Source organism: Aquarana catesbeiana, linkage group LG01 (assembly GCF_042186555.1).
Source record: "Aquarana catesbeiana isolate 2022-GZ linkage group LG01, ASM4218655v1, whole genome shotgun sequence".
NCBI classification, from domain to species: domain Eukaryota; kingdom Metazoa; phylum Chordata; class Amphibia; order Anura; family Ranidae; genus Aquarana; species Aquarana catesbeiana.
In genome coordinates, this window is record NC_133324.1 from 316,766,228 (window position 1) to 316,784,701 (window position 18,474).

General features: G+C 40.3%; 1 protein-coding gene across 3 annotated transcripts in view; it reads right to left on the minus strand.

Moving 5' to 3' along the window:
* Positions 1–667: 667 nt before the first annotated feature.
* MVK (mevalonate kinase) overlaps positions 668–18,474 on the minus strand; it is a 70,231-nt gene continuing 52,424 nt past the window's right edge. For 2 of the 3 annotated variants that reach the window (XM_073629738.1, XM_073629728.1), the window contains exons 10-11: positions 13,919–14,072; positions 669–3,679 (exon numbers count right to left, since the gene is read on the minus strand). In XM_073629738.1, coding sequence (XP_073485839.1) covers positions 3,528–3,679; positions 13,919–14,072 — 306 coding nt within the window. In that variant the 3' untranslated portion in view covers positions 669–3,527. Of the gene's footprint in view, positions 3,680–13,918; positions 14,073–18,474 lie in introns of all 3 variants that reach the window. The other variant, XM_073629747.1, reaches the window with a different exon arrangement.

Consider the following 18,474-nt stretch of genomic DNA (forward strand, 5'->3'; position numbering starts at 1 on the left):
ACAGAGCTCTCTGCCAACAAGCAATGGCTGCAAAATGTGGGTCTATATTTCAAAGTACATTCAGATGTTGTGCACACTCTACTTGTTACACAGGGGAGTACCAAATAATTTATAACAAAAAGCATTTAATGTCTGCTCAATGAAACCTTTTTGCAAAAAGAACTATAAAAGCTGCTATTGCCGACTTCTCATTCTCCAATTGCTACTTGTCTAGCAGTCATGCTGACCCCCTTTAAAAATTTTATGTTCAATACTATGGGGCGTATTTGAAAAAAAAAACAAAAAAAAAACTATTTAAAACTGCAAGGACCTTCATTCTGTGCCAAATAGGGGCAATGCTATGAGATGAGGGGTGGTAAGTTTAATATAGAACAATATATTGAAAATGAAAGGTGGAGACACCAACTCTGTAAAAATGTAATAATAATAATAATTTTGATTAACTTGAAAAATCAATATTAATAAAAAGAGAACATACAAAAAAAAAAAGAAAAAAAAAGTAAAATCAGGAAAACACTGCTCTATACAGTAATATGGCCATTAGATGGAGCTGATGATCATAGGAAATAAATACTTATTTCCTATGATCTCCAAGCTCCATCTAGTAGTCATAAAGCAGTATTTTATTGATTTACTCCATTCTTATGAATGAAGAACATCGAATCTGGAGAAATAGCCTAATAATATACAATTTGCCCCCATTCATACAGCATGAATGTACATGTTTCACAAGACAAACAGCTCTGTGATTTTTATTTTATAAATACACTCCAATGGGTCACCAACAAAGAGCAAGTATTCTAACTGTTTACTTATCTTTTCTTTGCATGCAAATGAACCAGCATAACAACAACAGGAACTAGCATTTTCAGGTCAACAATGGCAAACCCCATATTTCTCTCAGGAATGGTTTAACTTTAAAGAGGGAGTCCAGGGAAAAAAAAAAATTAAATGTCAGCAGCTACAAATACTGCAGCTGCTGACTTTTAAAATAAGGACACTTACCTGTCTCAGGGTCCAGCGATGTCGGCACCCGAGGCCGAACCGCCGCTCGGCTCTCGAGTGCTGCCGCCGCCATCTTCTGTAAGGGAATCAGGAAATGAAGCCTTGCGACCTCACTTCCCGGTTCCCTACTGCGTATGTGCGAGTCGCGCTGGGCAATCAGAACGGTCCGTGCTGTCTCTGGGACCCGTGTGTGTCCCAGCAGACAGCGCGGGGGGACAGGAAGTGGCGTAGACTCCCGTGGGAGTCTACGCCCGACTCCCAGAAGTGGGTGCAAATACCTGTATCAGACAGGTATCTGCACCCCCCTCCCCCCTGAAAGGTGCTAAATGTGACACCGGAGGGGGGGAGGGTTCCAAAAAGCGGAGGTTCGATTTTTGTGTGAACCTCCGCTTTAAATAACAATGTTATTTATAACTTAAAGATCACCACAGCACCTTCTGTCTGTAGGGAAAGATCTATTTCTTTTCCAAACACTGCTACTGCCCAGTGACCATATCTGCAGAGTAGTCTTGCACATGTGGGTATAGTATATGTAAGCCCATTTGTTGTAGACATTGACTTCTCACGGGTATTGGGACACTGCCAATTAAAGCTCCTCAGTGGCATTGCAAAGAAGCACTGAACGAGTTTAGCAGGCATGTACAGTGTGTGACACCAGACTCAATACATAGCGTGCAACAATGGATTGTGGAACAAAAGCATCAAATATGTGTAACAATTCTTCAAGTACATAGAGCGGGGAAAAGAAGTATTGAAGGTGCTATTGACATAACATTTTCACCAGTTGTCAGTAACAACTCATGCAATCCATACATACAAACAAACCAAAACAAATACGTTCAGAAATTAAGTTATGCGTAATAACAGGGAATGACACAGGGAAAAAGAATTGAACACGCTAACTGAAATGTATTTAATACTTCATACAAAATCCTTTGTTGGTAATGACAGCTTCAAGACACCTCCTGTATGGAGAAACCATACCTGGAATTAGCAATAATGGTGACGTGTTCAATACTAATTTTACCTGCGGTATAAACCCAACAACTAAAAATCCCATGTAAGCTTTGCCATGTTAATGTCATTACAAAAGTAATTTTTTTTTATATTTTTAAATCAGGGGCTTTTAAAAGAACACCCTGCCATGAAAGTCCTTGTTCAGGCACATTCTGTGATAGGTATGTGACACTCTGTCCCAGTCTTGCAATTGTGCTCCAACACACATTATGCAGGCATAGTCCAATGATGTCACCATTAGAAAATCAACCCTGTGAAATGCCATGCAGCCTTCTCTGGAGCACATAAAAACAGGGACTAGTTGCAAAGAAGCTGCAGGGGTTAATCAGCACTGAGAGATTTACAATGATTTTTCAAAAAATGGGGTAACTTTGGTATGAGGAGAGGAGAGGAAAAAAAAATTATATGTGATAAACCGTTCATCTGCAAAAAATGTTTCAGGCTTACATATACTTTAAAGTCGATTGTAAACCTGATTCATGAAATTTGACCTAGGCACGGATATCTGCAGTGTTTTCTTATCTCTCTCCAAAGCACTAAATCCCATGTCTTTTTGCTGCTCCGCTCTTCTGTTATCAGCATGATAACTTCTGCACATTCCTTCCTTCTTCTGCCTATGTGGAGGGGGGGTGCCTTTCCTCCAATTAGCTGTCACACAGTGTATGCCAAGACTTCACTTCCAGTGCTGAACAGGATGAAGAAAAATCTCTAACACAATGTGCACTTTCTAAAGAATATAGCAAGCTGAAGACAGCAGATATACATGTAAAACTTATGAAGGGAGATTTGTTTCATCCCTGTGTATCATATGAGGCTATTCACTTCACTGAGTATATGTGAGGGTTTACATCCACTTTATTTAAAATATAAACATTTTCTATTTGGTGCCACAGGTCCGCTTTGATCATATCATGTTTTGCTGACGACTAGTCCAAGATGCTGATTATGCGACTACACACATTTAGAGGTAGATTTACTAAAGGCAAACAGACTGCACTCTGCAAGTGCAGTTGGTCCAGAGCTTAGTAAATGAAGTGAAACTCATTGACTATCATGTAACCAAAAATGCAGTTTTTTTTTCCTTGCATGTGATTGGGTTCTTTGCAAAGTGAAGCTTCATCTCATTTACTAAGCTCCAGAGCAACTGTAATTGCAAAGTGCATAGTCTATTTGCCTATAGTATAATAATCTCATAGCATTTTGTCAGCTCATGAAAACTGTGGTTGGTGCTCTGCAAGCAATAGGAAACACAAATTTTATGTTTTTTTTTTCTTTTTTTTTAATTTTAAAACTAAATACATTTCTCCAAACCAACAATTTGATTTCAAACAATGGCATCTCTGGTTGGTGCGATGACTGATAGCTGGTAACAGGTAATACCCCATTATTAAAGGTTCGCATCTTTTCGCTGCATCAGTAAGGCAAGCAGTTCTAATACAATCTTCATGAGATACGCAAGTCCATGATGGTGCTCCACAATGTAATATCCATGGGCTAAATATAGGTTATTCATTTCTGAAAGCTCTTATAATATCTTGTGGCAATGACACAGAAGAATGCAAAGAAACACCTGGGGCTCCGATACTGGTCTCCCAGCACTGATATCCACAGTCTGTGAGCTGCTGCTTGGCCGCTTCCACCACACTTCGGTCTACATCTAAAAAAAAAAAAAAAACAGGAGAACTGCTATTGGAAGTTAGATTTTACAGTATATTTCTGCTACAAGGAACATCCCATATATATGTTCATTTGCTTTTTACTACTTTTTATGTTCTTTTGTAACAATTTATTGATAGAGATAGGGGGCAATTTAAGATTAATTATCACACACACACAGAATTAGCTAATCTAGACTTCACAGTTCATTATAATCTGGGAAATACTGCCACCTAGCAACCATTCCTGGTACTGCCCTTACTTGGTATATGTCTAGTCATAATTTCTGAATCAAAGGGAACATTGTTATTGTTCAATTAACACCTTTACGAATTGAAGATCTTGAATTTGAAAGAGATGTGCGACTTCTGGTCATCTAATCACTGGTCTGTTATTGCTATCCTGAAAAATCCACAGCACTGCATTTCATCAGGGGATCCGTGGGGATGCACTCCACTGAAACATGTGTGTTCTTGGACAATCAACATCTGACTTGACACATTCCATTGCGATTAGGTAAATATGACTGAGTTACCTCTGTGGCTACAAATGCTGGCGCATGTTCCTGACTCATCAGAACCGAGGAAGCTGCTTGGATAAGCTGCAAACATTACAGAACTTCAGTTGAATGTGACCCAACTACTAGTTATACTGTTCTGCATTGTAAAACCACACTGCCCATTCAAAGAAATATATGTGATTAAATTCACTACTCCTATCCAAAACTAAAAAAAAAAAAAAGGTTTTTGCTGGAGTTCCATTCCACAGACATAAGATAACTGCTGCCTGACCTGTGAAATTAGAATGCTATCCAAATTACTATGGTTCTCCCAGCAGTGTCTGTCTGCATTACTATTATTTGGCTCCTGTTTCCCCTCTCTATAGGCATACATTTGCTAACAAGTTTATGGAGATCTCTGCAACACTTTGAACATTTCCTGCCTTAAAGATTACTAGATCATGCCACCACATCTGACCACCCTTTAAAGCAATGGTCTCCAAACTTTATACCTTGCCTGCCTTTATCCAGCTCTTGGGGCACTATTCCTCTCACTGATAGGAGACACTATTCTTCCAACAATGGGTCACCATCAATGGGGTACTATTCCTTCCAATGATACCAACAATGGGGCACTGTTCCTCCCCCTAATACCAAAATGTGGCGATGTTTACTCCCACCGATGCCAGGAAAATTTCCACTCCCACTGCCCACTGTCTGCCCGCCCCCCCAAAGTCTGAAAGACAATAAACTGGCTCTTTGTTTAAAAAGTTTGGAGATCCCCTGCTTTAAAGCCTATGGGCAGCCTAGGACATTAGGAGAGTAAATGACCAATGATATTTGGGTACTACTGCTGTGTGCAAACTCTTAATCTCCAAAAGCAGAAATTCAAGAACCAAACAAAAGCCTCACAATATCATGCAGTCAATGTTTGGTCAATAGTTTTCCACATGGCTTAGTCTATTTTTAATTCAACTTTTCAAAGTCGGGTGGTTCTTGCAGTGCCAATCATGGTTCAAACAGAATTTCTCCCAGCTCCTGCTGAATCAAAATTAAACAAACTGTCTTATAGGGGCCTTTCATTTGCATCCAGAATATATTGTTGGTTAAGCATCAGTGGTGTCTCAATTTTCCTTTAAAAAGAGAAGTTTGAAAAAGTAAAAAAAAAAAAAAAACTAAAAAATATTTATATACTCACCTAAGTGGATGCAGCATTGATCCGATGCTGCGTTTTTACCCTGCCGCCTCTGCAGTGAGAACTGAGCAATCAAAACACAGCTCAGTTCTCCCCCTCCAATCTGAGCAGAGGCGAGACTGTCAATCACTGGCTATCTGCTCTCCCCTCCAGCGCTCATTGGAGCACTGGGCTGTGGAGGGGGCAGGAGCGGCTGGATCAGGCTCTATGGTCTGGATCTTTCCTGAGCCTGAATCGGCTCTGTGACATAAGCCAACAGTGGGCTTCAGCCTGCTGTCGGCTGAAAACAGCTCACAGGAGTGAACAACGAACTGCATTCCTGTGATCCATAGGAGAAGTATAGTCAAAAAAGCTTTGGCCAGGGGGCGTGGTCTAGCGCGCAAGCCGAATGGACGTGTGAGCCCGGAGCTCCGGCGAAATAAGGGACAATAGCGGCTCAAAACGACCATCCGAGGCAAACTAACACCAAGTCTGGCAGAGGACAAGGCTGGGTGACACTACGACTATGCCTGGGAAGCGGAGAAAGGAAGGAAAGGTCCAACGACTCACGGACTTTTATCCTACAAACGGCAGAACAGAGGAGCAAGATGGCGCCGAGGCCTACTCCACAACAACGGCTCCCGCACAACAAAGATCATCCCAAGGTAATCGATCTCACAATAATAGCTCCCCAAAAGACAAAATGCAGAGTCCACCTACCCCATCCACTTGTAGCCCAGCCAAAACGAAACCCAGGATGGATGCTGGCGGATTCCGTGACACAGGGAGCCCGGTCTCAGATTTTGGGGAGGACACCAGAGAACTCCCAGAATCGATCGAATCCTTCCCCACACAAAATCAGCCTGTGATAGACACAGTATTGAAAGAGATGCTGCTATCTCTGAGAAGCACACTACAATCTGACATGGCAGGTTATATGCACCGCATGAACAAAGACATACAAGATGTGGGAAACAGGGTGAGCCATATAGAGACCAAAATGGGGGAATATGCTTCCACTATCAATGACCTAGTTGACGCCCAGGAGGACACTGAGGCAGACAACGAATGGATCAAGGCAAAGCTGGCAGACATGGAGGACAGATCTAGAAGGAACAATTTAAAAATCAGGGGGATCCCTGAATCGGTGCAACAACAAGATCTGAGCCTCTATGCTGCCACTTTGTTTAAAGCGCTCGTACCAAGCCTTACAGACTTAGACATAACCATCGATAGAATTCACCGCCTACCCAAACCGCCCCATCTGCCAGATTTGATTCCTAGAGATGTGATACTCAGGCTGCATTTCTTTCACGTAAAGGAACAACTAATGTCCACAATGAGAAAACAAGAGCAGATCCCACCACAATACCATAATCTGCAATTTTTTGCAGATTTGTCACAGTTTACCCTGCAAAAACGCAAAAACCTGAACACAGTGACAAAGGTTCTACGCAACCATAAAATTGTGTACAGATGGGGGTATCCCACAAAGATAAATATCACTAAGGGTAACCGCACCTATACAGTGACATCTTTGGAGAATGGTATCAATCTCCTGAAAGAATGGGGTATCCTTTCTGACCCCCCAGAAGAAAATGCGGACACTAGCGCTCCACGCCATTTATCACAAGAATGGAAAAAAGTTACTGCAAAAAATGCCACATCTCACTCTTGAATAATTAAGGATGTTCTCCAATCACTCCTTTTAGTCCCTGACTAATGAAGCTCGCAAGATTGAACTTTTCCCCCAGTTACATTTAACAGCACAATGCTGTTCCTGGGTATTCTATACCCCCCATTCATGTTGCACCTATTGTGCTATGTCAAAGTTGAAAGTTAACGACTTTTTGTTTTTTTTGCTACTTATTTTTTCTATCTTTTCTATACTCCTGCCGTTACCTCTGGGATATGCACAGCAACGCTTTAACCTAGACTACACCTCTTCCACACAAGGAAAAACAACAGAAACTACTCCAACAAGATTCAACTCGACTTGGACCTTCAAGAACAATCAACCTCGTTTGTACCAAATGACAACCTATCCTCTGACCCGTACAAGTAAGTCCACACTATCACACGAAATTATAACCGTATCAACCACAGATGGACTAAGCACTAGAATTAAGATAAAAGTCTTAATTGTAAAGCTTATCTCATTCAAACTCCATGCCTATTAACATAATCTCCATAAACGCTAAGGGGCTCAATCACCCCATGAAACGCAAATCATTGTGGCAAGAAGCATTGACGCACCAAGGAGACATAATTTGCGCTCAGGAAACTCATTTTTGTAACCAATACTACAAAGAATTTAAGACCCTACTGACCCCCTTCTTGACACACATATTCAGTTCAGCAGCTGCCTCTGCCTCTTTTCCACCAGAAATGTTGGAAGCTTTAGTTGTGGCTTTACCAAAACCAGGAAAAGAGCCCACCTCTCCCTCAAATTTTAGACCGATATCTTTATTAAACATCGATCTTAAATTGTATGCCAAAATTATAGCACTACGCCTTGTTGACATAATGCCCAACCTTATACATCCTGATCAAGCAGGATTTACAAAATACAGACAAACCTCAGACGCAACGAGACGCATGATTAATATCATCCATATGGCGGGGGTATCTCGGAGGCCTTCTCTGCTCCTCGCGTTGGATGCGGAGAAGGCCTTTGACCGTATTCATTGGCTATATCTAACCAAAGTACTAGAATCATTCGGTTTTGTAGGACCTATTCTATCTGCCATCTTAGCCCTGTACTCTAGCCCATCTGCCAAAGTCTATATTTCTGGAACTATATCAAAACCCTTTAACATATCCAACGGTACAAGGCAAGGGTGCCCATTGTCCCCTCTAATTTTTAATTTACTAATAGAACCCTTGGCCATATATATAAGAAATCACCCAAAAATAAAAGGATTTCCGGTTGGTAAGGATACTCATTCTATAAGTCTGTTCGCAGATGACATTATTATGATTTTAACCGAGGTGGGCTCTTCTCTTACAGCGGCACATGAAGCATTACGTTTATTTAACACAATCTCTTATTATAAAGTTAATGAAAATAAATCATATATCTTAGGCTTGGGGATAGACAGTACCACTAGTACCAAACTTAAATCACAATTTCCATATAAATGGACTACAGAAGGGATAAAATATCTAGGCATAACACTCACAGATGATACCAGAAAAATGGTGGAAACAAACTATACCCAATTCTTACTTAGTTTACATCAAAAATTACAAACAATAAACAAAACAGAATTTACATGGTCAGGTCGCCTCGCGGCCTTTAAAATGACGATACTCCCTCAATTTATATATATATTTAGAGCCATACCCATACCAATTCCAGACAGTTTCTTTGTCAGAGCACAGTCCATGATTAATGGATTCCTCTGGCAGGGAAAGAAGCCTAAATGCGCATTCCATAAGCTTATTAAATCCAGAGGAACAGGGGGAGTGGGACATGTCCTGCTGAAGGACTACTATCTTGCGGCAATTTTGGCCCAACTTAAATATTGGTTTCCGGGGAATTGTACCCCAAGATGGCAAGAATTGGAATCTTTCCAATCCCCTAACCATAGCTTATACGACCTCCTATTGACCTGCACTATGTTGCCACATTCCTCCACCAAACTCTCGCCCACAATGAAGGCATCTATAAACACATGGAAAGCATTCCTAAACACTCCCATCAATGACTATCCTTCCAAATCCATTGCCCTCCCCATTACCAGTTTACAACTGTTGATACCTAATATCAACATTAAACATTGGGAATCCAAAGGCCTAAAAACAGTCGAAGATTTCTATATAGGACCCACAATAAAGACCTTCCGAGCACTTCAATTAGAGCATAACTTAGACTCTAAAGAATACTACACGTACTTACAAGTATCCCATTTACTATTATCGATTAACAACACTCATATAAACATTATTTGGAAGGCATACTTATATTTCTCAAACCCCACTACCTCTATCAAAGGTATCTCGCTATTTTATAACCTTTTAAATCAGAAATCAATATTTAACAAGACACCCTCTATGAGAACTTGGGAAATTGATTTTAATACATCCTATACCTTAGAACAATGGAAACAAGCAATATCATCCATATACAAGGCCTCTAGAAGTGTTAATCTGTGGGAGTTATGCCAAAAACTACTCTTGAGATGGTATCTAACTCCCACACGATTGGCAGGGTTCAACCCACAAATATCGCCACTTTGTTGGAGAAATTGTGGTCAAAGAGGATCTATCACCCATATTTTCTGGTCATGCCCACGATTGAAAACCTACTGGACCAATATATTCCATCTCATAAAACAGGTCACTAAAACCCAAATATATAATACGCCCAATATGGCTATCCTGTCCTTGGGAATAGATGTGGTACCCCACTCCATGAGACAAATAGTTACCCAGATTCTTATTAGCGCTCGCCTCGAAATATCGAGACGATGGTTAAAAACTGAAATACCATCTATTAATGATGTAATCAAAACCACTAATCTCCATATATCATACGAACTTATGTTTGCCGCTTCTCAAGGCAATTACACAACTAAAAGTCTGATTTGGAAAACATGGACAGATTGGCACCATACATTACATACCAAATGAAGATGTGTCTACCTCATAGAACTACACTAGATATCCCTTTACCCTCTTACTCGGTTCACTTATGTCACAATTTTTACGGCAGTTCCTTTAAGTATAACCTCCTATTTACTATATCTTTATATAAATAATGTCCTACATGAAGGCGAAATGTAATACTACCCTGAAACATAATCTTAGTTTATAAGTAATAGAGACGGAATAAAAATATTGGGTGTGCGTCTGTTGACCGAGGCACAGAAAGTTCCCATAGGGGTGCCGGAAGACAGACGCGCACTTGGTAATATAACGATATTATATACGTCTTGTTATCTTCTACAAGTATATATATTTATAAAGATGATGTTCTCCAAATAACGTTTTCATGATAGAGCAATAACAACAAAGTATCATATATAAGCTTCCTATGTATACGGCTATTTTCTTCCTTTCTGTACTATTTACTATTGAAAACTTAATAAAAATCTATTGAAACTAAAAAAAGCTTTGGCCATACTTCTCCTTTAAGCCAGCCTCAAATTGACAAATAAAACACAGCATATACATGTATATAGGAACAAGTGAATGTACCTGCCTTTAATAGTATACATGAGCCCTGTCAAAGAAAAGGTATATTTCTTTAAGATATTTTAAAGAGAAAGCTTAGCAAATAAGTGTGACTTTTTTGTCTGCCATAAATATTGTGATTGGGACAAATTTTGTAACCTATAGGATTGCTAAAGCTGGCCATACACATTGCAGGATGATGGTACAAAATCTCACAGACTCCTCCATGCTTCAAAGTATAGATGCACAACTCTCCTGTGTCATCTATTGTATTTTAACAGCCTGTAAAAGTACCCAAATAACGCCTGCATCTGATTGGATGCAGGCACGGTTCAGCTGACAGGGCCACCCACTGAGTGAATTTTGGCCAAAATTCTTTGTGGGTATGGCCAGATTTAGGCAGAGTGCTAAGATATAATGGTTAAAAATAATAAAAAGGCACCAGATAATCAAGTGGCTCAAAAAAGTGTTTCTAAATAATCATTTTTTGTTCAATACCTTGGTGTTGGTGAGCCACAAAACTATACATATAAAAACAATATAATAATAAATTAATATATTCATATATGACATATAATTATTATCAACCGATTTGCCTTCTGTGTATTAAAAAAATACTGACACACAGTACAAAGTGAATATCATTCCCCTCAGTCTCCTGGAAATGACGATACATGCAGGGCAGAGTCTGTGACATTATTACGCATGGTTGGTACGCTCCTAAATCTCAGAAGACCGGGGGAGGAAGAGGACATTGTGTGCATTAGCTGGCTAAGTGCAGGTTTTAGGACATAAAAGGAAGACTGATAAAAAAAACTATGGAGAATCTCCCACTTCTCGGATTAACATGGTAATATGAGGTAAAGATTGCCCAGCGATTCCAAAAAGGACAAAGTGAGGGAAGGAGTTTGGTTTATCCCTAATTGGAGAAAAGTACTGTTTGACCTGGCGAGTTGTTCCTAATATAGAGGACACAAAGCGTATCTATCTACAGCACAACAGCTATAGTTCATCCAGGCCTTTTAATTTATTGGAAGAGCAGAGTGTTTTACCTATTTAGGTTTGCTAACCTGCCCAAATTCATTGTTAGTCTGGCAGTGAGGTGCCAAGTGGTAATACTTGATTTTTCCTCAAGTGTCCCCAATACAATAACAGACCCTAATGTTTAATCCCAAAACTTAACCCAACCCCTCAAATGAGTCCCTAAAGAGTTCTTAAAGGCTTCCTTTTTTTTGGAAAATAACAAACTGGTTTATACTTAATCTGTGTAATGGTATTGCACACAGGTGCCCCAAACCTCTTGTAGGGTCCCCTGCCGGTGCTCATAGCTTTCCCTCTTCTGCGTGCGCCATCATAGTAAGCCACTTTGGCTCGCTCCAGGGTTTTGCTGTGTCTGTCCATAGACACACCACAGTGTGACTTGGCATCGCCCCCGCTCCCTCCTCACAGGATTTGCTTAAGAGCAGCAGGAGCCAATGGCTCCAGCTGCTGCCTCTGTATCCTGTGAGGAGAGATAAACCAGTATCACTGCAGATAGGCACAGAACTGGATCAAGAGAGGGCTCAGGTAAGTATAAGTGGGCATGAGGGGGCGATACAAATACTGGAACATTTTTTACCTTAATACAGGAACTGTATTAAGGTAAAAAATTTTTGGACTTTGTAACCTCTTTAAATCTTAACCTTCCCTAACACATAACCCCTTAACTCGATCTTAACTCTTATTATGACCTTAACAGTTAACTCAACACAACACATAAAATAAACCCTTAACTCCTAACCTTTCCAAACAGCTAAGCCCCAACTAGCCCTTAACCCTAATGCCACGTACACACGATCGGACATTTCGACAACAAAACCGTGGATTTATTTCCGACAGATGTTGGCTCAAACTTGTCTTGCATACACACGGTCACACAAATGTTGTCGGAAATTCCAAATGTCAAGAACACGGTGACATACAACACTACAACGAGCCGAGAAAAATGGCTATTGAAAAAGTTCAATAGCCAGTGCGGCTCTTCTGCTAGATTCCGAGCATGTGTGGAATTTTGTGCGTCAGAATTGTGTACACACGATCGGAATTTCCAACAACGGATTTTGTTGTCGGAAAATTTGAGATTCGGCTCTCAAATTTTTGTTTTCGGAAATTCCAACAGCAAATGTGCGATGGAGCCTACACATGGTCGGAATTTCTGACAACAAGCTCACATCAAACATTTGTGGTCGGAAATTCCGACCGTGTATGCGGCATTAGACCCCCAACAATTAACTCTCATTCTAACCTCTAAAATGGGCCCTTGCAGCCCCATCCTCCCCCCCAGTAACGTAACCCCTTAAAGTGGATGTAAACCCTCACATAAACCCAGTGAAGTGAACAGCCTCAGCTGATACACAGGGATAAATCAAAATTTTCTTCCTGAATCAGCAGCGGGAGGCGAGTCTGGGCATACACTGTGTGTGAGCCGATTGGAGGAAAGGCACACAGCCCCACTCCACATAGGCAGAATTTTGCAGAGCTGTGCTGTGAATAGACAAGCTCTCTGCTTATCTGTCTCTAAGTTCCCTACCCGACACAAATATTCAGCTGCTTTTATCTCCTGTGTTGGAGAACTTGTCAGATGTTATCATGCTGATAACAGAGGAACGGAGCAGCAGAAAGACACGGGACTTAGGGCTTTGGAGAGAGATAAGTAAACACTATAGATATATGTGCCCAGGTCAAATTTCATTAATGGGGTTTACACATCCACTTTAATTAGATAACAGTGATGTGACCAGTGCAGAAGAAGCGGACTTTGTCCTGCACTGAATACACGGCACCAAAAGATAGCAATCCCCCATCCTAAGGACAACAGCACTGATCCCTGATTCCAAAAACTAAAGGTTTAAGCTTCTGCCTCAAAAAGAGCTGAAGTTTTACCAGAAGCTACATGTGAAGTGCTGACTATTTTTGTTCAAAATGACTAAGATAAGTGTCATTTATAGTACATCATTGCAGCAATATTGCTACTCTTTGGATTTGCTTTCCTTTCAACCATAAGCGCCTATTCACATGCTTTCGTATTGGTTGTTAACACGACATGAGAACCACAAAAAACTGTCTAAAACTATATACACTGAACAGTTTTGAGTATTTTAAAAATCTTACAAAAAAAGGTGTGAAGAGGGTGCACCAAAATTCCTTTTGTCACAATTACAAATATCTTCTTTACAGAAAGGATAATTGCATACTCTCTATTCAAGTAAGGCAATATCAGTCACATGACAGAAGAAAGCATTCCTTCATCTTTTATTCTTGACTGCCAGGAAAGCTCAAATCCACAGGGAATGGTGTTTTCAGGTTCCTCTCACAACAGCCATGACATGACAAATGAGTGTAATACTTACCAGGTCGCAGTAAAGTTATTGCACAGCCACCTCCTCCAGCACCTGTCAGTTTACTGTGCAGACCATGCAAAACAGTCACCTGACAGAGTCTGTCCAATGAAGGATGTCCAACACCAATCACATTTAGGTGATGTTGATTGATGTCAATCAGTTCCTGGAAGAGCAATACAATATTTCACGACTAATGCAGAATCACATGCAATGATATTTTTCTATTCTCATGCAAACAAAGATTTTTCATATTTATTATTAAATATTACGGAAAATTAGGTGACCAGTTAGTAGATTACGCTGAGCTTGATTTATTAGAAACAACTTAAATGAGGAATAGTCTATTGTTGTCATACTATTTTCTAGCCTGCACTAGACAGATGAAGAAGCAGACTGGTTTCTGCTGGCAGCACAATTCCTGATTCAGGCAAGTATTCATTTAATACAGTAAAAACATTCAGGGGCAACCACAACTGGAAGCTCTGATCGGGACTATAATCACTCGGAGATGGCGTTGGAGTGATGGTCCCGGGACCATCACTCCAACGCCATCTCCGAATGATTATAAATTGTCATCTACTTTGAATTTTAGATGTATTTTTGTACTTTTGCACATAACTCATACCAAATCTTTTATCATGTTCTGTATATGTTCTGTATATAACATTAATAAATTTGTCATTTTTTATACCTAGTATGGATTCAGACTTTTTTTTTTCCTCGTTGGCACCCTGAAAGTCCCGCCAAAAAAAATCTCCCTTTTCTATATTTAATTACAGGGATGTTGGTGCCTATTTTCTTTATTCTTATCACTGTCACCTACTCATATAGCTTCTTTCTAAGAATACACTTCATATTTAAAGTGGAGTTCCAATCTCCTTGTCGAATTTTAAATAAAGCACCCCTATGATTTTCTTTGCAAATACAATCAAACGTGTAAACTGTTATCAATGTGATAATTGATGTGGCTTATAAATATTCCTTTACTCACAGTGTCCCTGGTATGCAGACAGCGCCCATTGCTAATGTGGGCATCTGAAGCCCGCTTGTACTTGTTTCTGGGATTTGGTGCAGCTGGCTACCCAGCATGCACCTCCCAATCTCGCGCCTGATCAGTCAGGATACAGCACGGTGCACTCTGGCTTGCAGAAATAACACAATGGCAGTGGAGGGTGCCCGACATATCCTGACTCCCATTGACTCCTGGGATATCAATGTCATCAATCCCACGAGTCAATGGGAGTCAAGATATGATGTACATCGCTGTGGTGACTAGCACTGGAAGTGGAGGGAATTTTAAATAATAAAAAAAAAGGTAACTAAATAAGAAAAAAAGCACAACACGATAGCCAAAGATTACAGGCACAGGTATTGGCTACCAGTGGGGTCATGGGTGTAGGAAAGGCTAGAACTCCGCTTTTACATGATCTCAAATACAACATACATTTGAGTCACTCTACAACAAAATACATTGGGGGCTGGTTTACTACAGGCAAATATACTGTGCACTGCAAGTGCACTTGCTCCAGAGCTTAGTAAAGAAGGTAAAGCTTCACTTTGCAAAGAATACCCAATCACATGCAAGGAAAATAAACAGCATTTCTGTTTGCAAATGAATGGATGATAGAAATCAGCAGAGCTTCCCCTCAGATCTAGAGCAAGTGCACTTGCAGTGCACAGTATATTTGCCTTTAGTAAATTAACCTCATTTTATTTAGTAATAAACATTTATATGTGCTGCTTTAACTTTGGGATGTACTAAACTGCATATTTTGATGATGGGATGATTGGATTATTGGCAGCAATACGGAGAACTCTCATTAGATGTCAGTGTACTTTATACACATATATATGGTAATGATTGTTGTTTTTCAAAATATGTTATTCTTTCCTGCAGTGCTTGATACAATGTTGCAAGAAGCAGTTGCTAATGTTTAACTGTTCACTTGCTGATATATATATTTGGAGATGTATAACAGAATCATTGTAAATTATACAGAAGTAATTGAAAAATTACATTTGACCTGTTTTTGATAGGAATATGGGTAGTAGAATTATTTCTCATGGGGTTTATAGGAGCATTATCATGTTAACACCTGACAATGAAAATATTTAACCCATTACTGATAATAATATGCATATAAATTATATTTCTACATGGGGATTATGGGTGGAATATTGTAGTTAAACATACATAGGAACATAGTCTGATATGAATATACATATAATTATTTTTCTACATGGGGATTATGGGTAGAATATTACAGTTAAACATACATAGGAACCTATTTAACCCATTTCTGATAAGAATATGCATATAATTATTTTTCTACCCAGGAATTATGGGTGGAATTACAGTTTAACATACATAGGCATATATTATACCCATTTCTGATATGAATATGCATATAATTATTGTTCTACATGGAGATGATGGGTGGAATATTGTAGTTAAACATACATAGGAACATATTTAACTTATTTATTTTAAGAATGTGCATATATTTATTTTTCTACATGGAGATTATGGGTGGAATATTGTAGTTAAGCATACATAGGAATATATTAAAACTAAGTACAATATTCCAACCATAATCCCCATGTAGAAAAATAATGCTATGCATATTCTTATCAGAAATGGGTTAAATATATTCCTATGTATGTTTAACTGTAATATTCCACCCATAATCCCCATGTAGAAAAATAATTGAATGCATATTCTTATCAGAAATGGGTTAAATAGGTTCCTATGTATGTTTAACTACAATATTCCAACCATAATCCCCATGTTAGAAGTAATGGGTTAAATATGTTCATTGTCAGGTGTTAACATGATATTTTTCCCATAAACGCCATGAGAAATAATAATTCTACCCATAATCCCATCAAAAACAAGTCAATGCAATGTTTCCATTATATCTGTTGTGAGGGGTTAGCTCGGCAGCGGGTGTGTGTGACCCCCTGGATGGGTTCACCACACAAAATCAGGCACAGCAGACAGCTTGGTAGGTGAAACAAAAACAAAGGTGCGGTTTATTCAGACTAGATGCATTGAAAAATAACAGAAAAACAAAAAAAGAAACATGAAAAGAAATCCTGGTCAGCTTGACCGCTTACTACACACGCAGTGTCCCTAACTAACAACTGGGTGCAGCCTTGTGCTGCCCCAGACCCTATCTCTCTTTGAGAAGTTTTGCCACACAGGCGTTAACTCACCGCAAAGCTCAGATACCACACTCCCCAGTCTACACAATCACAGAACTGGTTCCAGGATGGAGCATCTCCCTAAGCCTGCTGGGGTGTTTTCTATAGGTCTTAATGAGCCCACTTACTTCAGCTGGGCTCATTAACTCTTCCCCTGCAGGACTCCCAGCACTCCCCCTAGTGGTATAAGTCAGCATAAAGCCTGAATCTAGGGCATACATATTTTCCATCCTGGATGCAACCAGGTGATTTTACCTGCCTGCTGTCACATACCCCCCCCTCTTGTTTCAACCTTGGGGTTGGAACACACGCAGTCAGGCACGCATGTACTCGAGACAAAGCATCCACATTCCCCATTTTAACGCCAGGGCGATGCTTTACTGTAAAGTTGAATTCCTGTAGGGCCAGGAACCACCTATTTATCCTTCTATTGGTCTCCTTGTTTTGAGCCATCCACTTTAAAGGAGCGTGATCAGTTACCAGGTCAAAGTGCCTACCTAATAGATAGTACCGAAGGGAATCTAGAGCCCACTTCACAGCTAAACACTCCTTCTCAATTGTGGCGTAATTTACCTCATGGGACTTCAATTTCCTGCTGAGGTAAATGACTGGGTGCTCTTCCCCGTTCCAGACCTGGGACAACACTGCTCCCAACCCAACGTCTGATGCATCAGTTTGTACAACAAAGTCCTTAGAGAAGTCTGGGGAGTACAACACTGGCTGGCTACATAAGGCAGTTTTTAATGACTGGAATGCTGCTTCAGCCTCCGGGGACCATTTGACCATGACAGACTCTTTCCCTTTTGTCAGGTTGGTGAGGGGCACAGCCTGAGAAGCAAAATGGGGGATGAATCGCCGATAATAGCCAGCGATTCCCAGAAAGGCTCGTACCTGTTTCTTGCTGTTGGGACGTGGCCAACTCTGTATGGCCTCGACTTTATTGACTTGAGGCTTTATCACTCCCCTCCCAATAGTGTACCCCAGATATTTGGCCTCCTCCTGTCCAATGGTACACTTCTTTGGATTGGCCGTAAACCCAGCTTCCCGAATGGAGTCTAAGACTGCTTGCACTTTTGGCAGATGTGAGACCCAATCTGTGCTATGGATAATCACATCATCCAGGTAAGCTGCAGCATACTTCTGATGGGGCCTCAGAATCTTGTCCATTTTCCGCTGGAATGTTGCAGGTGCATTCTGTAACCCAAACGGCATTCTCTTGTATTGAAACGCCCCATCTGGGGTTACAAACGCAGTTTTCTCCTTGGCCGACTCGGCCAGGGGAATTTGCCAATACCCTTTGGTGAGATCGAGAGTTGTCATGTATCGGGCTGTTCCCAGCCGGTCGATCAACTCATCTATAC